This window comes from Musca autumnalis, unplaced genomic scaffold (assembly GCF_047663935.1).
Source record: "Musca autumnalis isolate F117 unplaced genomic scaffold, ASM4766393v1 scaffold_3, whole genome shotgun sequence".
Lineage (NCBI taxonomy): Eukaryota > Metazoa > Arthropoda > Insecta > Diptera > Muscidae > Musca > Musca autumnalis.
This window is the reverse complement of record NW_027411866.1, coordinates 87,284,184-87,311,721: the sequence shown is the minus strand read 5'-3', so window position 1 is coordinate 87,311,721 and position 27,538 is coordinate 87,284,184. Positions and strand designations below refer to the sequence as shown.

General features: G+C 38.5%; 1 protein-coding gene across 1 annotated transcript; it reads left to right on the top strand.

Annotated features, from left to right (window-relative positions):
- Positions 1–12,173: 12,173 nt before the first annotated feature.
- LOC141399603 (uncharacterized) lies at positions 12,174–13,480 on the top strand. The gene is made up of 3 exons (XM_073978653.1): positions 12,174–12,436; positions 12,918–13,227; positions 13,298–13,480. Exons 1-3 carry the CDS (start codon positions 12,310–12,312, stop codon positions 13,350–13,352), a joined length of 492 nt encoding a protein of 163 aa, XP_073834754.1. The 5' UTR covers positions 12,174–12,309; the 3' UTR covers positions 13,353–13,480.
- Positions 13,481–27,538: the final 14,058 nt, after the last annotated feature.

The following is a 27,538-nucleotide window of genomic DNA, read 5'->3' as shown; positions in this document are numbered from 1 at the left end:
GGATAGCTATGAGGCCTCCTTCCCACTAACCCACCCTAGCAGGATAAGCCAACCGGTCTCGCAAATCTAAGAAAGATCAGCAGAAGGCTATACAACAAAGCCAACAAATCAAAGTTGTCAAACGATTGGGAGAACTACAGAGTATCTTTCAATAAATACAACAGTGAGATTAAGAAGGCTAAGCGCAAATCTTGGATTTGCTTTAGTGAGACGATAGAAGGAGTAAAGGACGTGGCCAGATTCCATAGGGTACTATAAAAGGACCCGAAAACCATTGGTAGTATCAATCGGGCCGACGGCACATTTACTAACTCCGGCCTAGAGACTCTAGATCTCCTTGCTAAAAATCACTTCCCCAACTGTATGGATGTATCAGAACACCCTGATGTTCCAAGGATATACAACCATACCACCGTAGATGTGAGTGTTGTAGAGCAAATCATTTGTCAACCAAAAATAAAATGGTCCATAAACAAGCCCTTTAAATCTCCCGGACCAGACATAATCATACCTGCAATGCTACACAACGCTTTGGAGTCACTGATTCCACACCTGGAACTTATCTTCAGGGCTTGTCTGTGCTTATCATACATACCGGCTCTATCGAGAGAAGTAATACATCCCTAAAGCGGAGAAGTCAAGCCACACAAAGACTACAGACCAATTAGTCTTTCCTCATTTTTATTGAAAACTTTAGAAAGGCTGCTGGATCTTGGCATTAGGGCCAAGTTATCAACCTAAAAGGCAAATCAGTAGAAACAGCATTAAATGAGGTAGTGGGTCACATTGAGAGTAATATGGAGGGATCGGACTACACGCTAGCTGCATTCCTAGACATAGAGGGTGCATTTAATAACGTTAAGGCCTGCGTACAAAAGCTGCTCTGCCTGATTGCCTTGCTTTCCTGCTTCATTTTTGACATAATAAAAATAAAAGAATAAAGAAGGCCGATAAAATTTCGAACTGTGTTGCCCTTTTCTTTTTTATTCTTTTAGTCTCGAATCCATACACAGCTCTCTAATAAATTGACGGCATGCTTAGAAATCGAATAATTAATTCAAATATCGGTGGAAGTTCCATTCGGAAGCACGTCACTAGAGGCACACCCCAAGGTGGTGTTATATCACCACTACTGTGGCTTCTAGTGATAAATGAAATACTCAAGGTTTTTGATAGACTGCGTATAAAGACAATCGCATATGCCGACGACGTCGTCATCATGTTCAGCGGGAAGTTTCCGCAGACACTATCAGAACTTATGCAAGGAGCTCTAGTCAAATTATCAAGATGGGCACGCAACAATGGACTAGGTGTGAACCCATGGAAAACTGTTCTAGTACTGTTCACAAACAAAAGGAAGGTCAGACCATTCGCCCTACCAGTACTGGACGGAGTTACTCTTGAACTGTCTTCGGAAGCCAAATACCTCGGCATTATCCTGGACCACCAACTCACGTGGAAAAGGAATGTCGAGGAGCGCACCAAGAAAGGTCTAAAGGCCTGCGTACATAAGCTGCTCTGCCTGATTGCCTTGCTTTCCTGCTTCATTTTTGCCATAATAAAAATAAAAGAATAAAGAAGGCCGAGGAAATTTCGAACTGGGTTGCCCTTTTCTTTTTTATTCTTTTATCAGAAGTAAGCAAGGTAAGCAGGCAAGGCAGCTTATAGGCCGTTTATATATAACAAGGTTAACCCAGTGGGTCTGGGTTTCAAATGTCATTTCCATTGTATATACTTCAAACAAATCCTCATAAAGAAGGTTAACCCTGCAAAAAACTATAATATAAACGCCGTATTATGTACGCAGGCCTTAATAGCTCTATATTCCTGCAAAAATTCCATTTGCAAAAGTTGGGGTCTGAGACCAACGGTCATCCACTGGATATATACGACCATTGTGCGCCCAATTCTTGCATATGGCTCTCTGGTATGGTGGAATGCTCTGAACAAAACGACAAATTGAACAGCGTCCAAAGAGCGGCATCATTACTAATCACTGGTGCCATGAGGAGCACTCCACAAGCAGCCCTAAATGTGTTACTAGATCTACATCAGCTGGATCAAGTAGTGCAGGAACTGGCAGCAATGAGTGCACTTCGTCTTAGGGAGCTAGGTTCATGGCGCAGTTCCGAACACGGACGAACTGCAATTCTACGTCGATTCGGACTATCAACGGCCTCTGGGAACATTAGTGATTACACTGTGCAACAAGGTTTCTGTACGGTGGAAAATTCCTTTTGGAGATGAAAGCCCTTAGTGAGTATATTAAGAACCCAAAAGGAAAATTTCCCCATAGGTCAAGCTTCTGAGATATCGCGCGATGAATTTTTTGAATTTTCGTCTATGATGCTTGAGACAATAGCTTTATATCTCTGTTTGCCGTTATTGTAGCTTCGTTTTGAGATTACATGTCTTCAGTCAAATCGAATGGCGAATCTTTTTGTAGAACATTTCATTCTTCTAACTCAATTCCTTTCATGTCCTTTTCGTGCTTTCTTTCTTGAACCGTAGTAAAAGTACCACAAGATGAGATTTTACAGCATCCAAATATTCCACAAAAATATTGCTCAGAGAATTTTAGGTACGGTTCTCATTGACAACTAATCGATATTGTCACGTTTTCATTGTCCTTTTTGACATTTACTCGGTTTTTGTTCAGAAAAAACCTATGTTTTGTTTTTCTGTATAGGGTAAACGCTCCTATTGTCGGCCGGTTCCAGTATTCGGCCACATTTGTATATAAACACGAATAAATAAGAATACCGTTATTTGTATAGTCAAATAAGATTACATTTACATAAAATATACTCCCTTCTCCCTCTATACAATTTTTCATGGTTCTGGGAACGGTATTTTAGCATTTATAGTCGTTTCTAACGGTACTGATTTGTCAACACGTGTTGAAGTGCATTTTTTAAGAAGTTTGTTAGTTTATAAATGAAAGTAAAATAAGTAAAAAATCCTATTAATTCATATCTTGTTTTGAAATGAGTGACTGTCATATTATATATTATTAAAACTAATAAGGCAGAAGTGATAAATGTTTATAAAAAATGCGAATTCTTCGTATTTATGGTATGCCGACAATAGGAACAATAAAATCACAGTTGTTCCAATAGTCGGCATAGGTATGCCGACTATTAGAACATGCCAGTTTTTACATGGTTCCTAACGTCGGCCACCAATAAAAATTTAATAGATATGTATTTTTTGTCTCGTAGTTTCAAAATAAGAGTGCGAGTGAATATACTCGAAAAGGAGTAGGTACTAGTTTATTCGTAGAGTAAAATCGAGTGAAACATATTTTTTTGCCGTTTGTGTGTTTTTGCGTGTGTAGTAGCGCACAGGTTTTAATGTTCATGTGGACAGAATGTGGAAAGAGCAAGTTGTGCGGAGGTTCAGAGGAGGCTACCCCGAAGTTCGAAGATGGGTGATAGGCGGTCCAAAGGAGGTACTTCCGAAGTTCAGAGGAGGTAATTCCGAAGTTCGGAGGAGGACGGTAGTAGGTCCAGAGGAGGTAGTTCCAAAGTTCGGAGGAGGGTGGTCGGAGGGCCGAAGGAAGTAGTTCCGATGTTCGGAGGAGGGTGGTCGCAGGTCCAGACGAGGTAGTTCCGAAGTTCGGAGGAGGGTGGTCGGAGGTCCAGAGGAGGTAGTTCCGAAGTTTGGAGGAGGGTGGTCAGAGGTCCAGACGAGGTAATTCCGAAGTTCGGAGGAGGGTGGTCGGTGGTCCAGTGGAGGTAGTTCCGAAGTTCGGAGGAGGGTGGTCAGAGGTCCAGCGGAGGTCGTTCCGAAAGTTCAGGCTTTTATGTGTATGGTGCACTACAGCACTTCAAATCATGATATATCTTGCACAGAAATTAAGCACTGATATCTGACTAACTCTTTGCAAAATATGATCTAAGTAGTTATTTTATTTTTCCTGTTAAAGCCTTTTTAAGTTGGGTAGTCAAATTTCCATTTCCAACTTAAAACGTGTTTTTCCCGAATCTTGATTTATTGATATTTGTCACTCTTCTAGTAAATGAGCGATATTGGGAAATAAATTTCAATTCAATAAATATAAATGTTAAAATGATTAATTTTTTGTTATATTTGTAAGGCGTATTAATGTAAATGAATTTGTCAGATTTAAGTTTTATTAATTAATATAAATATGTATATTTATGTAGGTTTTGAGTCGAAATAAATTCTTATTTTTTTAAGTTTCTTCTTTTTTCTACAACGGTAAAAGGGGTGCCGACTATTGGAACATCAGTGGCCGAACTTAGGAACATGCATGCCGACTATTAGAACATAGGATGTTTTTTGGAAAAAATGCAAATTGGCAATACTTATTAAATAATTAATAAAAACAAGTTTATAAATTCTGAAACATAACCCTTTAGTGATGTGTAAAATTAAATATTTACAGTCAAATTATATTCCCACAACCTGTGACACCAGTTTAAAAATGAAAAAAAAGTTAAAGGGCCGACTATTGGTGCATTTACCCTATTCGTTATTTTTTATGTATTGGTAGGTAGGCATACCTATTGGTTATCGCTTATATTGACATCTAGGATGTATCTGAAATATTTACCATATATAGCTCCCAATATGCTGAACACGTTAATGACAAATTTTCTTGGAGAATAGATCAGGTTATCTAATCTTTTGAACCGGATATAGCGATATAAAACCCGGATTTTGTACCGATTTTAAGTAACCGATTAAGCTTATACGTATACCATTAGAAAGCTAATAAAATTGCCAATCAGGGAAAATAAATTTTTTGACAGCATCTTACCTGAGTTCGGTGCTAAAATAAAAACCCGCATTTTTGAACCGTTTGTAAGGAAAAATATCACTGCGCGTAAATATGAAGATAAAAGCTTGGTGGGTGAAATATTCTTTTTGCCGATGAAAGTCGTGATTAATATTATGAACCCGGAAGGACAGTTATGCAATAGGTCAAACTTCTGAGTCATCATCCTCCACAGTATAGAAGGTATATAACAGTGCTTTTTCCGTTTGTAGTGCATTGAACTCATCATAAAGTATATATTCATGATAAAATTCTTAGTCGATCTATGCATGTCTGTCCGTCTGTGGTAATCACTCTAGCATCGACAAAAATCGAGATAGGGCACTATGAAAAATGCGTATTTTGTTTGCAATCGGGTCAAGTTCGAAGATGGACTAGGTCGGTTCATGATACAGCCCCTATAAAACGGTTACATTTTATTAGCTATGATTTGGTACTTAAGGTTCCAAAAACCTTCTCCACCAAAAAATGTGGACATAGAGTCCACGTTTTGGAAAGGGTCCCATAAAAAGGTACCGGCTAATTAAAGTTATTTTGGGTGTCATTTGGGTTCAAAGTGGTTAAACAACTTCACCATAAATCAAGGATACATGTCCAATTTTTGGTTATGGCCTAATATAACGGCACCATCGCACAGTGGATCCACTTGTATGGAGAAAGTGGCCAAAAATATTTAGAGTGTAAAAATCAAGCCAATGCGCCAGTTACAGCTTTGTGCTGCTGCAAAGAGTGTTTTAAGAAACCACGAGCGTAGCATTCTCCCCCCTTTCCCCTCTGGAGGGGGTATACGGTAAGAATTGTTTTGTGCTGTTAATACAAAATGACATAAACAAATGTCCCGATTATCTTTTGATGCAAAAAAAGGCTTGGGGAAACAAAACCGTCTCCAAAACAACATAAAATCCAACCAATTTAGTGGATTAAAAAAAATCAAAATTTTTGTCTGAAAACTGGTAAAATGTTTAATATAGATCTTATAGCGTTCTTCCTGGAAGGCACGTACCGCCAACGTAAGACAAGTTTGGAAGAAGATTTCTTCATCTTGCCACTGATGCCAATTATTTTAATTTACGTGGTCAGATAACACAGTTATACGCTAATATATCCATAGAGACCCCATTCTAGGGCAGCTTTAGTGAGCGACCCACCATTTATAGTTTGGCACTAGATGGCAGCTGATTTTAATACTGAATAATCTTAAACCCATGACCTACTTTGGAAAATTATTCCCGAGGTGGGCACTGGTGGGCATCATGACTAAAACCTTAGGTCAAATTTAAGTATATGATCGAGTTGGCATTACAAAATACACTAAGAAAATATGCAGCTAACTAGAATTTCACAACACGCTATAACACTATTTTTTAATGAAAATTAAGCTATTATCTCCTCCTTCAAAATCCACAATAATATTTTGCTATACGTATTAGTTTCGCGATATTTTGAATATATTTACTTGCACTTAAAATTTAGGTTGTATTCACAACAAAAAAATATTACTCAAATGTTCTGACTTTTGAAGCTTCCTTGAGAAGTTCGAGTTCGAATGAAACAAAAACTAATATATTTTTAAAAAGGTCCATGTCATAGCTGTCAGAGGTGCCAGTTGTTGTACCAAAATTTCGACATTAATTTTTTTTATTTTTGGCCAATGGGTGGATCCACTGTGCATCGGTTTTAGTTTTTTTTTTCTTTTTTTACATCTTCGGGCAGAATTGGATATTATTTGGTATTTAAAGTTCGTTGTAGTTAAAAACTTCTCCATCGAAAATTGAGTAAATAGGCTCAAGTTTTGCTACAGCCCCCATATAACGGTCCGAATTATTAAGTTCCCAGTGGTCAAAAAACTTCTCCACCTAAAATAGTGACATTGGCACTTTCGTAACAAAAAGAAAAACTAACAGCGTGTTTTTGTAAAAATGCTTGCCTGTCACACGAACCGTTCGTACTAAAACGTATACGTTCAACATTTGGTTCTTGTAAAATTTTATAGTACGTTTATATATAACAAGATTTAACAAACCCAATGGGTTTTAAATGTCAATTCCATTGCATATACGTCAAACAAATCCTCATGAAGAAGGTTAACCCTGCAAAAGGCTATAATATAAACATGGCCTTACGAACCATTCGTTTTTATCTGAAAGCTTTCGTCTATTTCATAAAAGCTTTTATATTTTAGGGTTTCCATGATACTTATTTTGTGAATATTGCATAGGCATCTGCACGTAAAATGTGTTACTTGATGGCAACCCCGATAAACAGATGAAAAACAAAAAGATAAGAAAAAAATGTGATAAAATTTGTCCAAAAATAATTGTGGTAATATGAAGAAACGGATGTACATATACGCGTGTGCTTCTATGGAAATAAATAAAATTGCATTGCCTTCCAGTTTTCGTGTGTTTTGTGCCATTTATTACTCCAATTATTTAATTTTCATTCAAAACGATGGGTCTTTTCCATTCGTTTATTTTTGACGTATTCGTTCGTCTGATTTTGTTACGAAAACCAAAAAAATACGAAAATAAAAAGCTTTCATTTGTTTGTCATACGAATACAAACGTCAATCGCTATGAAAACCAAATTGTGTCTTCGTTCATGAAATTGACGAACGAATGGGCAAAAACTTTTTACAAAAACACGCTGTAACTATCCCAAATCAGTTCTGAATATTTCGTGGGGAGGGTGTAACAAGTTCAACCTGGGCAAACTTACAGGGTGTTTTTGTAAAAATGCTTGCCTGTCACACGAACCGTTCGTACTAAAACGTATACGTTCAAAATTTGGTTCTTGTAAAATTTTACGAACCATTCGTTTTTATCTGAAAGCTTTCGTCTATTTCATAAAAGCTTTTATATTTTAGGGTTTCCATGATACTTATTTTGTGAATATTGCATAGGCATCTGCACGTAAAATGTGTTACTTGATGGCAACCCCGATAAACAGATGACAAACAAAAAATAAGAAAAAAATGTAACCAAATTTGTCTAAAAATAATTCTGATAATATGAAGAAACGGATGTACATATACGCGTGTGCTTCTATGGAAATAAATAAAATTGCATTCCCTTCCAGTTTTCGTGTGTTTTGTGCCATTTATTACTCAAATTATTTAATTTTCATTAAAAACGATGGGTCTTTTCCATTCGTTTATTTTTGACGTATTCGTTCGTCTGATTTTGTTACGAAAACCAAAAAAATTACGAAAATAAAAAGCTTTCATTTGTTTGTCACACGAATACAAACGTCAACCGCTATGAAAACCAAATTGTGTCTTCGTTCATGAAATCGACGAACGAATGGGCAAAAACTTTTTACAAAAACACGCTGTTAATGTTTTTTGTTTGTTTTATTTTATTTGCTTATTCACATTTTTATTCCTTTAAATCAGAGCAAAGACAGAAGACTTCGATGTTTTGAGCTGTTCAAACAGCTGTTCTATTCAATTCAAGCAACATTTATCAGATTTTTTAATAAAAAAGTACTAAAATATCTCAGATTTCGTGGATAGAATAATGCTAAATTTATAATGGAAAAATGCTAAATGCCAAATGGAAATTTTGCGGCTAAATACAAAAAAATAATGCTAAATTTAGCTGCAAATATGCTAATTTTAGCTGCACTGGTAGGATGTGCGAGGATGAGGAAGAAATAGAGACGATCGAGCATCTACTATGTCGATGTTCTATGCTCACCTCGAGAAGACTGCGTATTGTGGGCGTACACACCGCCCAATCTCTAACAGCATTCTGCTAAACAGCGCCGTCAGATCTGCTACACCTTGCCAAGAACCAGTAGTGCGATTCTCTAACACATTTTTTGAGTTACCTACAAAAATCGATAAAATTAAAATGCTTATATTTTCTGTAATTAACGATATTATTCGGTAAGCTAGCGACCAATAGAAAGTAGTCGCAAAGTTCTACCGATAGCAAAAGTGTTGTCAACTTTTATTTGAACATTTCATTCATAATTTTGCGTTTAAATGTTACCGATTTTTGTCGGTAACTCAAAAAATGAGTTAGAGAATCGCACTACTGAGATGGCTTCAACGAACGGAGAACACGACAAGCACCACCTCCACACAAAACTACGTTCCTCAATCTTAAACCGGAAACCGTACTCATCGCATCAACAATCATCTCTACAACAGCTAATGAACACTACCACAGTCTTGAAACACCAATATCCATCATCTACATAATCTCTACAACTGCAACACAACCATCATAACTATGTCTCACCAATAATCATTTCATCAACAGCAATCTTCAATAATCATCTCCCCCCCATCAACACAACCCCGAACAACCAGGATGATCACAATGGACCATGAGGTCTCCGAGTGGTCTCTCTAACCTACTAGAGTACTTAACATTAGTATAAATTTTATCAATTCAAATATACGCTTGCAATTTTGTAATGGAAATAAATGGTATTTTCCAGTACTGCAAGAATCTACTAATTTTTACTATATTTTTCGATATCATAAACGAAAAATTGTTATCGTAGTAAAACTTAGTAGATTCTTGCAGGTTCTGGAACAGGCATAAAATTTCACTGCGGGGCATAAGTATTTTGACTAAATATTTTTATTGATTTTTACATTTTTTCCTTTATGTTATCGAAAAAAAAAATAGTAAAAACTAGTAGATTCTTGTAGTACTGGAACAGACCAAATATTTTTGATTATTATCAGTTACAGTAAAAATAATATATTTTACACACATCTGTACCATTATGGACTTAGGCCATGTTTATATTATAGCTTTTTGCAGGGTTAACCCTCTTTATGAGGATTTATTTGAAATATACACAATGGAATTGACATTTGAAACCCAATGGGTTTGTTAAATCCGGTTATATATAAACGTGCTATTATTTACGGATCGATATCTCAAGGATATAGAAATATTCAAGATATTTATCATAAAACAACATTTTCGATGATTTTCTCGCAATATTTTGCGGATTACGAGAGTAACTAAGCGTTTACACCAGACAGTTTGTCTTCAATTACAACTCTGATTTACTAACACATACATACATTTGTCGTTTGTCTCGCAGCTGTCCATCATGTTTTCACAGACAGTCGGGTTGACAAATTTTTGATATTTTTGTGAAAAAGAAGTGAGATGATAGATAATTCAATGTGCTGAAAACAAAAGAATATGTACAAAAACAAAATATGTGTAACAAAATATTGTCATTCATAATTTTACAACTGTTTTTGCAATTGTCTACGTCACACGCCTACGTCACACAGGCATGGTAGAACAAGAAAAGGTAGCAGCAATACCCAGCTGACTGAACTGGGTTGTAGTGTTAGTGTCAAATTCCATACGACATTTTATGTATTTATTTCTATGTTCGATGTATAGTAGGGATACATATTTTTGAAGAACAAATTTATTCATCAGAAAAAAAAAACTATTTCCCATAAAGACGGCTTTATATCATTGACATGTAACCTCCTCCAGGTCCGAACGACATACCGCACACTAAAACACCGCTTATAGAGGCGGTACAATATTTGTTAATATGTGTGGTATTTTGTTAAACTTAAAAAGAATAAAGCCCTAATAAACATGTGCTTTTTTGTTTTCAAAAGCAAATGATTGAAACAGCTACTCTTTTTTCAATGAGTTACCAGCGAACCGAAACATTTTTGCAAGTATTCTACTTTCTGCGAGAAATTATGCATTTAGTGGAATGATATGGAAACATTCAAATTGAAAATCTAACGAGTTTTCATTCATGTTTTCCAAAATATTCAATCAAATGTGAAAAATTATTTGTTTTTTTAAATTCCAATAATTTATAGACATTTCCTTGTTTTGTTTACATTTACGTTGACACTAAGGTTTACAAACAAAAACAAATTTCAATGTGGTTGTTGTTGAGTTGTATTTGTTGTAGTATTAACTTTACCTTGTATTTGTTCTACCATGTCACACAGGCAAGTTTTGGGATTTTGACAATCAATACATGAACTCAACTGTCCTGAAATTTGTAAACGCAGGGTAAGAACATATTTTCTCTTAAAAATATTCGGAGGAAATATCTTTAAGTTTGAACCCGAAATACGCTACAAACGTGCTCCACAAAATTCAGCCTTACCATAGTAGCAGTGTTCTGCCAATGAATACAAAACACTTCGATCAGTTTACTACCATGTTATGAAAGATTGTTCAAAGTGCAAAAATATTCATTGCAGTCCACAGTATTAACGATAAAAATTAAATATCGCAGTAATTTAAATGTTGGATCAGACTTTTCCGATTTGGGAATGGAAATAGCATAAGAAGGACATTTATTTCACAAAGATACCCAACTTTTTGGCGAAAAGTGTATTTTATGATGAATTATGTTCAAATATATTTTTATCAGTCCATAATATGCTCGCCCACAATGATTATGATGTATTTATTATTTAAAATCTAGTTGACAAATTTTGTAGCTATGCCTTATCAACCGAGTGGAATAGCAAAATATAACTTCAAATTAATTTTTTTCTAGTGTTTAGAGGACCCAGTCTTAATAGAGAACTTGTTTTGACATCGAAATTGCTCAGAAAATGAGGATTTGTGTCCATAAGCAAGATTAGGTTTGTAATTCTGCTCTTTTTACCGGTGAGCAACGTCTGCATTTTCACATTTTCTGCCTAGATCGTTATTATTTATAACGTTTTCTGTATTTTGATATTAATTCGTTACAAAATAAACAGAAACCTGCAGCAATATCTAATCATTAGCTACAATTATCACCGAAACTGTAATTTTAAATTTCGTTAAAACTTTTGGCACCAACATTCCCCATTATAATTTAAAATCTATGACTGTCAAGTTCATTTTTACATAAATGTTAATGCAATTAATTATGGTACCAAAAGGTACGATTAAGTACCAAAAGTAACTTAACTATGACGTGTCAAAAACATTCGCCTACCTAATCAGAAATTAAGCTGGAATTTCTTTGATCCATTAATTTTTATTTATGTGAGAGGTCAAAGAAAAAGCCTAAGCTTTTAATATCCCGTTCTACGAATGCCAGGCACTGTATAAACGTACTATTAAACCCACCGTATGTACTAAATCCAGTACAACGTAAATGTGCTATAATACCATGATTTTTTATTAGAACATTTTTTGGTCCATTAGAAAATTTTTTTAATATACCATATTGGTCTGTTCCAGTACGGCAAGAATCTACTAATTTTTACTATTTTTTCGATAACATAAAGGAAAAAATGTTATCGTAGTAAAAAGTAGTAGCTTCTTGCAGGTTTTGGAACAGAGCATATTTTAGTATGCGAACCCACTACATATTTGAATAGCTGCTCATCGATTACCTTTTTCTGGTTACCCGGTTAACCACACAAATGTGTTTACAAACAGTCGTTCTATTAAATACGCTTTTTTCCTGAATCCATCCTCATCCTCCGAAAGGCGAAGTCAGAAACATTTTTATAAATTTTAGTTCTTAAAAATCGTATTAGCAAAATGCAGAGAGTTAGTTTGAAACGAATGCGTTCAGAGGAGTCCTCTCCGTACATTCTTCAAACGAAAATGCATGTCAATGAGAAAATTGTGGATTCTCATGATAGCAACAAAATGAAACAGATCTATGGTAAGTGTCCTGGCATAAGTTCAGTTTAGGGCCCGGTCCGCATCTTGATATATATACCACATATAGTGCTTGTGGCCCTGATATACATTTTGACTTGCACAAGCCCATACTTCCGAGATATGGGCCTCTCCTATTGTTTCAATTTACAATTTAAAAGAAATTGTTGTTCCCATTCCCGATATTTGTACCTGTCCATAGGAGAAAGTCTTAAATATAACTTAAAACAAAATTTTGTTCCCGTTCTCGAGAATGTCATGGGTATTTGCGGAACTTTGAAGGCCCATATTTCCGGAAGTCAAAATGTATATCATACTCAGGGCCACAAGGGATATATGTAGATATATATATATATATATATATATATATCATCAAGATCCGGGACCTGGCCCTAAACTCGTTCTGTTCCAGTGTCCTTACAGCTCAGTCAAAATCTCACTGTAAATAACTCTTGATAAATTCCTTTTTCCTTTACCCCATACAGCGAAAACAACTAAAATGTTATTCCAAGCTGCTCGTTCTGTTAGCAACAACAATATTCAACCTGATCGTAATAAAAAGACTCCACTCTATCGTTTGGTCGTTATTTCTGGAAATGGACAAATTGAACCAGCTAAACAAGCTGATGAACAAGATGAAGAATTTCTATGGGTTCGTCGTAAGGCCAAGTGTTGTAATCGTGAAACGTACGTCCAGGATAAATGCGTCAATTGTCAAAATGATTTGTGTGAGGAATGTGGCTATTCTTGCGTTGAATGTGGCAAGTTTGTATGCAGTTCTTGTATTTCGTTGTTGTAAGTACAATACTTTTAAAGAGGATATTGTTCCTACTATCTGTTCTAACAATATATTTATAATTTTCAGTGGCAGTGGAAATGTCGATCAACCATTATGCGAAAAATGTTCCTTGTTTGCTTAGGTCAGATAACAGAAAATCAAAATTGAAGTTACTTTTATTATTTAATGTAGTCTTAAGTTAAATTTTAGTTTTATTTATCTTAAAAAACTGAATAAAGAAATTGTGTGAATTGCAGGTCAATCAATATATGAATACAAGTTTATTTTATAAACTAATACAAGTCTACACGATATATCTACTTAAATAACACCTATGTTCTTGGTTATGGACTTGGTAAAGGAAACTTTAAGCAGCCATTACCGAATTTTCGAACTTAGGTAGCAGATGATCTAGCTCGAGGTGGCTCTAAGCCTATCGACTTATCAGTTGATGGAACCGTCCGGCCACCGATGTATGTGCTTCGGGAGATCTTCAATGAGAGGGCACATCAAAGATGGCTATTGGAACCTGGTTGTAGGGTATCCACGGGGATCTTACCTATGGTCTCTCATCGAAGAACGGCGTCCCCCCTCTCACTTGATAACTTAGGGATGAAAATCGCTGTGGGACTTATAGCAGGTCACTGCAGGGTGAGATCTCTAAGTTCAAAATGGGATAACAGTGGCATTGACTACTGCAGACTATGTGAAGATGCGGTGGAGATAGAGACTTTGTAGGTGCCCCTTGTTGCAAACAAGGAGATACCGAACACGAGGTAGATATGAGATAGACACTCTGAACTTCCTGTCTAACATAGATCCCACTGTTCTACTCAGCTTTGCCAAACATCTATCATGGCTTGGCAAAGGTCAAAAGTAACAACACCAATAGTAGTATCTCAAAATCTATAAACCATCCAACCTCAGACATAGATACAAATAAATACATACCGGCAAAAGTAACTGCATGAAGATCAGATGTTGACGACGCTGATGATGTCTCCATGACATAATAGTGTTTACACTATTCTTTTATTTTTTTCTCTCTATGATTAATTTTAACATCTTACAGTGGAACATAAAAGGCTTAATCAACAATTATATAGATCTCCAATCATTAATAGAGGATCGACGGCCTCACTTTATATCGCTACAGGAAACTCACATCCCTTACCAATGTCATGCAATAGCCCCAAATTCCTTTACCTCCTACTCTGCAAATCACCCATCGAACAGTAACGCAAAAAATGGTTTAGCTGTTTTTATAAAAAATAACATCCCTCACAAAAGGATTTACAATTCATCAAAACTTTTGAATATTGTTAGTCCCAATTTACATTGGGCGAGTTTACTTGCGGCAATTGTCAGTTTGATGGAGAGAGAGGTGAGGCATATGGTAACCCTTTGCCTCTCAACACCCTGTCTCACAAACAAACTGACAATTGCCGCAAGTAAACTCGCGTAATGTAAATTGGGACTTATGGAAGTGATGTTAAATATAAAGCTAACCATAATTTCGGTTTACATACATCCGAATGAATCTTTCGATATTAATGACATTACCTCACTTTTCGAAAATGTTACAACACCAGTTTTGGTCGTCGGAGATGTTAATTGCTGGAATATATTATGGGGCTCTACAAAAAATAATTCCAGGGGAATTATCCTTGAACAGGCCCTAAACAGACAAAATATGTACTTTTAAATATGGTAACAGTGGCAGAAAATGGCAAAAGTGGTAAACTGCTATCATATATGGTCTGTTCCTTTACTTTTGAAAATGGTAAAACCGGCAAAAGTAGTAAAAGTTGTAAACTGCTCTCATATGAATTGTATGGTGTCAGAAGTAAAGGAACGCTTTTCGAGTAAAAAGTGGTAAAACTTGAAGATTCTTGAACGTAAAGGAACAGAGCTATAAATTGTGTGCTATTAAAAGTAAGGGAACACTTTACAGGTTAAACATGGTAAGAAATGGTAACCTCAGGCACGTAAAGGAACAGAGCAAAACATCGATATCACTTGCTGCTCTACAAATCTGCTACCCATTGTATCTAGCAAAACATTAGATAAACTATATAGCAGTGATCATTTTCCTATAGTGACCACTGTTTTAACAAACTCCAACTGGTCGTCTGTAAAACATACTCATAAATAAAATTTCAAAAAAGCAAATTGGCAGAAATATGCATCTACGGTCGACAATGAATTAACGAACAAATGTTTCGATAAAAACACAAATAAAATTAATGGCACAATAACCAAGGCTATAAGAAAAGCAGCATCTTTAAATATACCAGTTAAAAGAATCAAAAACAAGCATTATGTGCCGTGGTGGAACCCGCACCTACATGCTCTACGCCAAGATAAAATCAAAAAGTTTCGTGTTTTTCGAGTCCTTCACTCAACAACCTAATTCAAATCTAAAGCAAAATTTAGATATGAATCCAAACAAGCAAAGTGTATTTCGTCACCATAAATGCCCGAAGACGTAACCCACAAAATAAATAAAAATTATAAAATTAAAAACTGTTTATGGAATATTAATCTTATGAAGGAGAGTATATGGAATATTATCGATCATATATGAAGGGGAATAAGAAGTGAAACCAAAACCGCTGAAGTGCTTAGTTTTGAGATCCTCCATTACAACAAAATCTGCAATATTATCCCATTTTCCGAAATGCCATTTCTTGAATAGGATCGTTGTTTTTGAACGTAGAAGCTTGAAATGTTGCCAGGGCATGTATTTTAGCTTTATGTATCAGATTACGCCAAAAAACGAATTTCGATTTTCATGTCGGTTACGTCTTCCGGCATTTATGGTGACGATTTGCTTTATACGTTTTACCAGCACCATCAGCAGAGATTCTCCTTTATCCAACATATGGAACAAAGTGAATAGACTATCTAATAGAAACACATCACAAACATTTACAGCAATGGAAACAAACACTGACATCTTCAATGATCCCACTGATATCGCAAATTATTTTGGTCAACAATGGTCCAACGAATCTGCTGATTCAAATTTCTCTGCAGAATTCCGATTGTCAAAAAATAATATCCCTAATAAATTCTATAATACTGCAACGAACCGACAGGGAAGGATTTTAGAGAAATCTATAACATCATCGGAATTAGATATAAAAAATTAGATATAAAAAAAGGCTAAGGGACATACACCCGGTCATGATCGTGAACATTTTTCCAGCTACAGCAATTATAAACTCCTTTCTCTGTACAATCTCGTATTTAATACAGGAAAACTATACCCTATTCATGGAAGTCAGCAATAGCTGTCGCGATCCCAAAACCTAACAAAAATAAAAACCTATTTTCAAAGTACAGACCAATATCATTGCTGCCATGTATTTCAAAACTACTTGAACGCATAATTTCTTTCCGCCTGGCATGGTTTTTGAAATCCAGGAGACTTATAACGGCTAACAAGTGGCTTTTAAAGATAAACAAGGATGTGGTGACGCTTTACTCCATATTGACTTCTTTACAACAAGAGCGCTTTCAGCCAAAAGCCATACATCTATACTTGCAATTGATTTCGAAAAGGCCTTTGATCGTATCGGCACTCATTCATTCTTGATACATTAATGTCATGGGGCTGTGGATCTAAGATATTAAACTTTATCAAACCATTTTTAACTGGTCGAACATTTCAGGTTAAGATCACCAACTTTCTCTCTCAGAGATTCTGCTTAAAAAATGGCATACCACAAGGATCACCTCTTTCGGTAATCCTCTTTCAAATAGCTTTCAATCAAATCAGCGTCATTATTAACAAACACAATAAAATATATCATTGCCTTTATGCGGATGATGTTTACATAATGATCCAACAATAAGACAACAATAGTACAAATAATGCTTTTTCAGAAATAATAGCCGAAATTATGGATTGGTGTAAATTTTCTGGAGCTAAAACATCCTCTACAAAGTCATCTGTTCTTCATATTTGCAGAAAACATAATTGTCATCCACATAACTTTACAGTGAACAATATCACCTTTCCATATGTCAACGAATTAAAAATTCTAGGTTTAACGTTTGGAAAAAACTATCGTTTGGAAGCAGCAGCTCCTAAATCTAAAGAAGGACCTTATTCCTAGAGCAAACATAATCAAGCACTTATCCAGTAAATGTTATGTTCATATCAATACCTTTACTTACCTGGTAAAAACGCTCATTTTAAGCAAAATTGACTATGGTTTCTACCTATTTGGAAACAGTCCAAATTCATCGTTGAAGTACATAAAATCAGTTTATCATGGATGCATAAGGTCCAGTCTTTTCGCTGGACAACGACGAGAAAAATTCTTTTTATCGAATCCTGAATCGACTATTGCCTAAAATTCTTTCCCTAAATTCGTCGATAATAGACGAAGATGTTAAGAAAATATTATTAGCTAAAAAGAAACCAAAGGTACCATCTGTATTTTATGAATGCATAAACAATAATATTGTTGGTTTTAAATGCAAAATAACAAATTATGCTACAAGGTATCCTGTATTTCAGGTGGCGAGAACGGCTTTCAGGCTTAGAGAGGCAAGTATGTTGCAGTGTTCACGATTTGGACATGCAAAGGTCCTTTTCCCCTTCACCGATTTAGTTGAGTCCAGTGGACCCGATCACATCAGTGATTACCCAGCAAAATTAAATGGAAGTGATTCCATGTGAAATCATGATTTCACTGGTTCTTTTGCATGAGTGCGAAAGGAGTCGTGAAAGATCCCATCTTTTTCATCGAATTTTCATGAGTGCAATTGAAGTCGTGAAAGGTCCGATCTTTTTCATCGAATTTTCATGAGTGCAATCGAAGTCATGAAAGATCCGATCTTTTTCATCGAATTTTCATGAGTGCAATTGAAGTCGTGAAAGATCCGATCTTTGTCACAATATTATCATGAGTTCAAATAAATTGATAAGTAACCGCACAATAAATTATCAAATACTCATATACCCGAATAATTGTGTACTTGCAAAAGTAATTGTTAAAATGAAAATAAAAGTCAGATGAAAGTGGTCGATAGTGGCAAAATTTATATATTTTAATTAAAAATACAATGTAAACCCAGCAAAATTAAATGGAAGTGATTCCATGTGAAATCATGATTTCACTGGTTCTTTTGCATGAGTGCGAAAGGAGTCGTGAAAGATCCCATCTTTTTCATCGAATTTTCATGAGTGCAATTGAAGTCGTGAAAGGTCCGATCTTTTTCATCGAATTTTCATGAGTGCAATCGAAGTCATGAAAGATCCGATCTTTTTCATCGAATTTTCATGAGTGCAATTGAAGTCGTGAAAGATCCGATCTTTGTCACAATATTATCATGAGTTCAAATAAATTGATAAGTAACCGCACAATAAATTATCAAATACTCATATACCCGAATAATTGTGTACTTGCAAAAGTAATTGTTAAAATGAAAATAAAAGTCAGATGAAAGTGGTCGATAGTGGCAAAATTTATATATTTTAATTAAAAATACAATGTAAATTGATATAAAACAAAAGAAAAATATATTTTGTGTTTGGAAACCTGTTTCGTTTTGTGGATATTAAAAAGAAGTATGGAAAAGACCCGGTCTATAAACCACGAGCTTCCCCAGCCGACCAACACCGATATAGTAAAACATATCGAGCTGCAATTATTGGGTTGGTTGGGCCATGTTAACAGGATGGATAAAGATGCCACCGGCATATGAATACGAGCCATTTGACGTTATGCGACCCGAGGGAACAAAACTCCAATGGAAAGATCACGATATCACAAGCATGGCATGCAAAGTGAGAGAAGCAAAGTAGGAGATCGGTAAAATAAGTATAAGAGACCATAACGTGGTAACTATTACAGGATAAGCTTTTTCTTTTGAAATAAAATAACAGAATTCAAATTTATACTAGATTTCCCAAACGATGAGCTTGGTTCAGAGATTGACACATAATTTATCGAATATTGGAAAAACGGAACCCCCAAGTTGAAAGAAGTATCTTGCAGCCATCGGAAGAGATAAATATGATATTGCAGATTAATATAATATATAATTTTGAAAATTACATACAAAATAAAGAAAAATAACATCTGGCGATACAAATCATCTGCGCATTGTATTCTTATTAATTCAACAAATTACATAATTGTATTGCGAATTTTATTTCTGATTGGCAAAAATCCGGATCCAAAGCATTGGTGCAAGAAGCCATGACGATGAACTGGTGCAAGAAGCCATGACAATGAACTGGTGCAAGAAGCCATGACAATGAACCGGTGCAAGATGCTATGACAATGAACTGGTGCAAGATGCCGTGACAATGAACTGGTGCAAAATGCCATGACAATGAACTGGTGCAAAATGTCATGACAATGAACTGGTGCAAAATGCCGTGACAATGAACTGGTGCAAAATGCCGTGACAATGAACTGGTGCAAAATGTCATGACAATGAACTGGTGCAAAATGCCATGACAATGAACAGGTGAAATCAGGTGTCACTCCCTTGTAAATTTCATCGGTGATTCACCTAAATTTGCACCTATGACAAGTCACTTGCACCTATGATTCAACTCATGATCTGTCATCGAACATTTTGCTGGGAAATTGATATAAAACAAAAGAAAAATATATTTTGTGTTTGGAAACCTGTTTCGTTTTGTGGATATTAAAAAGAAGTATGGAAAAGACCCGGTCTATAAACCACGAGCTTCCCCAGCCGACCAACACCGATATAGTAAAACATATCGAGCTGCAATTATTGGGTTGGTTGGGCCATGTTAACAGGATGGATAAAGATGCCACCGGCATATGAATACGAGCCATTTGACGTTATGCGACCCGAGGGAACAAAACTCCAATGGAAAGATCACGATATCACAAGCATGGCATGCAAAGTGAGAGAAGCAAAGTAGGAGATCGGTAAAATAAGTATAAGAGACCATAACGTGGTAACTATTACAGGATAAGCTTTTTCTTTTGAAATAAAATAACAGAATTCAAATTTATACTAGATTTCCCAAACGATGAGCTTGGTTCAGAGATTGACACATAATTTATCGAATATTGGAAAAACGGAACCCCCAAGTTGAAAGAAGTATCTTGCAGCCATCGGAAGAGATAAATATGATATTGCAGATTAATATAATATATAATTTTGAAAATTACATACAAAATAAAGAAAAATAACATCTGGCGATACAAATCATCTGCGCATTGTATTCTTATTAATTCAACAAATTACATAATTGTATTGCGAATTTTATTTCTGATTGGCAAAAATCCGGATCCAAAGCATTGGTGCAAGAAGCCATGACGATGAACTGGTGCAAGAAGCCATGACAATGAACTGGTGCAAGAAGCCATGACAATGAACCGGTGCAAGATGCTATGACAATGAACTGGTGCAAGATGCCGTGACAATGAACTGGTGCAAAATGCCATGACAATGAACTGGTGCAAAATGTCATGACAATGAACTGGTGCAAAATGCCGTGACAATGAACTGGTGCAAAATGCCGTGACAATGAACTGGTGCAAAATGTCATGACAATGAACTGGTGCAAAATGCCATGACAATGAACAGGTGAAATCAGGTGTCACTCCCTTGTAAATTTCATCGGTGATTCACCTAAATTTGCACCTATGACAAGTCACTTGCACCTATGATTCAACTCATGATCTGTCATCGAACATTTTGCTGGGTATATACCCACTGTGCTCAACTTCAACCAAATTAACGTCACAATCCCAAGCAGAGATGCCTGGTCTAGTGGTAGCCCTCCTCTTAGCGGTCTGGCCATCTACACAGACGGTTCAAAGATGGAGGCTGGCACAGGTGCCGGGGTCTTCTGCGAAAACCCACATATTAAGCAATCCTTCAAACTCAACGATAACTGCAGCGTCTTTCAGGCAGAGATTTTTGCAATTAGGAAAGCAGCGGAGATGATCAAAGAACTTGGGAGTGTCCTTAAAGGACCGGTGACTATTTTTGTCGATAGTCAAGCGGCCCTTAAGGCTCTCAAGTCATGGACCATAAACTCAAAAGCTATCCTCGATTGCAAAAACGCTCTGCTTGAAGTACGCGACTTCGTTGATCTTTGCTGGGTTCCAGGACACAGTGATATAAAGGGAAACGAAGAGGCGGATGAACTAGCACGGGGTGGCTCTCAGTCGACTGACTTACCAGTTGAGTCATCTATCAGACCACCAAAGTGCTACTACATCCGGCAACTTCGCGGTTAGGTTAGGTTCAGGATGCGTGACTGCCAATACTGACAGCCACTCCACTCGGAGACCTTGAGGTCCATTGTGATCATCCAGACTATTGTTGTTATTGGTGATTGATAGTGTGTTGTTGTGATGTACTTAGGTGAATCCGGTTATTGTGTTGAATATATGGTGATTGTGTGCATGATGGAGATGATGATTGTTGCTGGTTAATGTGTTTGTTATTGGTGATTGCTGGTGTTGTTGTTGTGATGTAGTTAGGTAAATCAGGTTATTGTGTTGAATATATGGTGATTGCGTGCATAATGGAGATGATGATTTTTTTTTTTTGCTGGTTAGGGTGTTTGTTATGGTGATGCCAAAGATGATGATGTGAGAGTTCCAATGCTATGTGTTTGGGATGTGGTTGGTTATGTAGGGGGGTTGGATAGGAAGGAGAGGGAGAAAATGGAAATGTACAGAATAGATGAGAGGAGGGAAAAGAAAATAAAGTAATTAATAATAATCAAGAGTAGGAGAAGAGTAAATGAAAGTAAGGAAAATATGGATATAAGTAAATATGTAAATATAGGTATACTACATGCTACATACGGATGCGGATTAAGTCCGCACTGTACTGCCCCAGAGCCACTTAAGGCTCTTGCAGTACGCTACCAAGATTTTTGGGTCGACAGAGGAAAAGTAGGAAAGAGATTCAATCACGTGTACACTAAATAGTAAATGCCTTTTGACAATTAGTCTAGGACATTTACATAAAAGGTGCTCAATTGTCTCCGTTTCCTCCTCATCCTCACATAGCCTACAGTACTCAATGCTGTTGCCATCCCACTTGCACGTCATAGATCTAATGCCGCAGTGGCCAGTTATGACTCCTGTGGCGATCCTGATCTCCGACTTGCATAGTGAGAGAAGGGACGCAGTCCTACACCTCGAGATAGCCGGCCAGATAGACTTTGATACCTTACAACCAGGAACGTCCTGCCATATCCTTCCGGTTTTCTCTGCGTAGAACTGGCTAAGCTTGCCGAGAAAGTAGCAAAGCGGGGGTTTGACGTAGTCCTCTACCATAAGGTTAGAGGACTGGGAGCCACGTCTTGCTAATTCGTCAACAATCTCGTTTCCCTCAACATTGCGGTGCCCTGGTACCCAGCATAGCCTAACACGTGAATTACAAGTTTTTAACAAGGACCTACAGTTTTGAACAATCCTAGATTTAATAGTATAAGACCTTAGCGCCTTAAGGGCGGCCTGGCTATCTGCATAGATTGTGACTGCCCTACCTGTTTCGTCCGTCAGTCCTACTATTAATTCTAAGGCCTTCATTACTGCGAAGACCTCCGCTTGAAAGACACTGCAATTCGTATTAAGCTTGTAAGAGCGTTTAATGTTTAGCTCATTGCAGTACACCCCCGCACCAGTACCTTCGACCATCTTAGAGCCATCAGTAAAGATGGAGAGGCTATCGGGTAGTGGCCTGCCATGCTACCATTCACTTCTGGCAGGGATATAGACCTCCGCTACATCAAAGTCCAGCGAAGGCGAGATGTAGTCTCTTTCAGACCCACCGCCACATAGTCCGATCTGACTGCTAAGATGTAAAATGCTAGCATGTCCAGACCCTGAAGTACGCCATAGATTAAGCTCCTTGAGCCTCAAGGCACTACGGGATGCTAGATACTGAACAGAAGCATCCAGAGGGTGGATGTTCAGTATTGCACTCAGTGCTGCTTGAGGGGTGCTCTTCATTGCCCCCGTAATAAGAACTGAGGCTGATCTTTGCACACTAGCTAGTCTAGACAAATTTGACTTACTATTCAGGGCCTGCCACCAAACAAGACACCCATAGGTCAAAATGGGGCATACCACTGTCGAGAACAACCAATGTACGACATTTGGTCTCAGACCCCAACTCTTACCTATCGAGTTCTTACAAGAATAGAGTGCAATTAGACCCCTTTTGGTGCGCTCCTCTGTGTTCCTTTTCCATCTAAGTTTATGGTCAAGAATCACACCCAGGTATTTCGCCTCCGTAGAGAGATTCAACTGCACTCCATCTAGTGTTGGTGGTACGAACTCGCTGATCTTTCTTTTTCTAGTAAAGAGCACCAGCTCTGTCTTAGCCGGATTCACACCCAGTCCATTGTTGTGAGCCCAGCGTGAGAGTTTAGCAAGTGCCCTTTGCATTAAATCAGATAATGTGGTTAAGAATTTCCCACTAATCAGGATTACCACATCATCCGCATAAGCAACTACCCTTGTTCCTAAATTGTCGAATTCCAAGAGTATCCCATTTATCACCAGTAGCCAGAGCAAGGGGGATAAGACTCCCCCTTGAGGTGTGCCCCTGGTGACAGATCTCCTAATAGAGCTCTCCCCAATATTAGAATTGATCAGTCTGCTTCTAAGCATACTGTCAATCCAATCTATCAAGATAGAGGGGACACCCAGTGATTCTAGAGCGAGATGAATGGATTCGAGCTTCACATTATTAAAGGCACCCTCTATGTCCAGAAAGGCAGCCAAAGTGAAGTTCGAATCCCCCATATTCTTCTCTATACAACCTACGACACAGTGTAGCGCTGTTTCTGTTGATTTACCTTTAATATAAGCATGTTGAGAATTGCTTATGAGGTCACTGCTGAAGAAAGTTCTAATTTCTAAGTCTAACAACCTTTCCAATGTCTTTAAGAGAAAAGAGGAAAAACTAATCGGCCTATAGTCTTTAGGCAGCGAGTGACTTGGTTTCCCAGCTTTGGGAATATAGGTCACTGTCACCTCTTTCCATAGTGCCGGAATGTGCGATAGTAGTAAACATGCCTTAAAAATCTTCTGAAGGATGGTTATCAGCACAGCCGGTGCATTCTGAAGCATCGCTGGAATGACACCATCAGGTCCAGGAGACTTATATGGCTGAAAAGTACTTATCGCCCATGAGATTTTGGGATAGCTTATTAATCTGTTGACAAGAGCCACCTCCTCGGGCGTGCGGTTCCTGCTTTCATACACACTCGGTGCACTCGAGCTGGCATCCTCACTCCCAGGGAAGTGTGTTCCTGTCAGCAGATCTAGAGTCTCCAGAGCGGAGTTAGTCCAGGTACCGTCATCCCGTTTGATGCTCCCGAAGGGTTTTGGATCCTTCGAGATCACCTTACGGAATCTCGCCGCTGCATTAACCCCTTCTATCGATTCACTAAAGCTTTTCCACGAGTCCCTTTTAGCTTTCCTGATTTCGCTCTTATACCGATTGAAACTCTCTTTATAGAGATTCCAGTCGGTATCAGACTTTGTTCTGTTAGCTTTATTATATGCTTTCCTACAACTTTTCCTAAGCTTAGCCAGCTCCTTATTCCACCAAACTGGTTGTGTTCTCCTACCAGGATAAGTTAATGGGCAGGACTTCTCATAGCAACACAGGAGGACACGCGTGAGATCTTCAACTTGGCCATCTATTTCCTCCGTTGTACGTGGTTCGGAGAACTCGCACAACCTCGAGGAAGCAAGGGAGTTGTAGATTTCCCAGCTTGTTCTCCTTGGATTCCTATGAGGTAGTTGCCTTTTACCTCCAAAATGCACTCGAAAGTGTATCGCCCTGTGATCTGAAAAAGAACACTCATTCGATACTCTCCAGTCCATTATGGAAGTATCCTCCATATTTGTAAGAGTGATGTCTAAGACCTCCTCTCTTACCCTATTATGAAAGGTGGCGTTGTCACCCCTGTTGCATACTCTCAGATTATTAACTAAAATAAAATCGAATATGGACTCACCCCTCGTATTGGTGTCTCTGCTTCCCCAGTGAAAGTGGTGAGCATTTGCATCACAGCCCATCACCAATCTGCAGCTGCCCGCCGTCTCCTCCACAAGTTTGCGCACCAATTCGCTAGGTGGGTCGGGTGCCTCGTACGGCATATAGACTGAGGCCAAGACTAGAGCCCTACCGGTAACCTCATCCAGTCTCACCACAGTCGTATCACCATCACTGTAATTGTAGAGTTGAATAAGATTTAAACTTTTTCTAGCTACAATACAAGTTCTTACTTTATCTCCATTATTCGCATGGAATAGTGAGAAGTGCTTATTGTTTAGCCCAGAAACCCTATTTTTATACAAATAGGGTTCCTGGACCAAAGCAATATCCACAGCAGAGTCTGTGAGGGAGAGAAGGAGTTCAGCAGCTGCGGCCTTACAGTGGTGCAGATTAATCTGCAACACCTTGAGACCGTGCTGCTGAACAACCTTACTGTGACCCCGAGAACCTGAACCGAAGTCCACCGGACCCGAAGTACAGCACTCCCCCACAGTCTCTGATGTATTCAGCACTCTCACTGTCAATGGTGAAACGCATCACCATGCCGTCTCTCTCTCTGAAGCGCTTCAAAAGCCTCCAGCCGTCTACCGACAGACCCCTGTTTTGCTTCCGCAGCATCTTAACAACTCCCCCTGCGTCAGAGTCAGGAGGCGGCACCCACGTAGTGGCCACAATCCTCCTGGGAATCTCCTCCACAGGGACAGCAGCTAGTTTACAGCCTTCCCAGAGGTTACCAGAATCCCCTACTAGCTGGACAAGGAAGTCTCTCGACTCCTCGTCCTGGCAGTAGAGAATTCTGATTCCCCTTTGGATCACTGCTCTGCCGAAGCCGGTCTTGCTGGCGTCAACCTCATCAGAGGTGATGGCCTCTCTCAACAGGCCTTCCACTGCAATCAAGTGCGAATCGCTGATCCTCCCATCCAGATCAGCCTTGTCAATTATCGCCACCCGGAGATTCTCCGGGGCGATCACGACTTCCCGGTTAACTGGCAACGGGGTCCTGCCCTTGGAAGTCCGCGGGTATGACATGCCTGGGTCGGCTTTACTAGCCTTCCCAGGTTGAGCCCCTTCAGACTTCCCCTGACCGGTCGTCCCTTGTGAGAGCGGTCCCATGTGGTTGCTCGGTCGACGATCCACCACCCTCTTAGCTACAGGATACGGATCCTCAGAAGATCTGACCCTCTTGACGCATTCCTGCGCAGATGTCTTCGAGTATCCGCCCTGTTTTGAGGTCGATGGTCCGTCATCCGCTGCAACCCCATGGCCACTCCCACTGCCAGCACCTCTCTTTACATCAGAAGAATGAGCTCCAGTAGGTGTCGACGACCTTACAGTTGTCTGTTGTCCAGTCAACTGTAAGTTCGTCGCCCCTACTGGATCTACACCCTTCTTTACCCCGGCGGGTTCAGTGGCAGACACTGGCAAGACAGTCGGCATAGGCGGTACCTTTGACGGCTGTCTAACTGGTGGCTGCACTTTACCCTGCACCAACTTCGAAACGGAAGGGATCACTCCAGTGCTTCCCTTACGCTCCGTAGTCTTCGGGGCCAGTGGAGTCGACCTGTCTAATCCTGCCGCGGTCGTCGCAGACGCTCGCAAGGGATTAGAGCAGGTTGACAGCACTGGTTTTGTGGTTCTCCCCATAGTGGTTGCCTTTTTCTCAGCCGCTGAGCTGGAAACTGCAGCCTCCACAGGGGTCGGGATCTGGTCAATTGGCAGGGAGATCCTTTCAAAGTGAGGGTATTTCTTTTCAAAACGCCTCACAAATCTGATCTTCAGGCCAATTTCCCTAAATTCCGACGGGGTCACCTCTATGTCAACTTCGCGGTTACTTCCTTGAGAAGGCGGGGCAAAGATGGCAAATGGAAACTGGCTGTAAAGTATCCAAGGCAATCTGGCCCAGCTATTCTCAAAAAAGAACCAACTCTCTTTTCTCGCTAAATAAGTTAGGGATAAAGACCACTGTAGGTCTCATTACCGGTCACAACATGGTCAGGTCCCTAACTTCTAGATGGGGCAACAGTGGTGTAGACTACTGTAGGCTATGTCAAGATCCGGAAGAAACAGAGACGGTCGAACATCTACTATGTAGATGCCCCTCGTTACTCACGAGGAGACATCGATTCTTCAGTAGATATGAGATAAATACTCTGACTTACTTCTCCGACATAGACCCCATCTACTTGTACCAATTTGCCAGAAATCTCACATGGCTGGCAAACAAAACTAATTAATCATTGTTTTTTCTCTCTCCTTCACACAGGGGATGGAAATCGGCTCAAC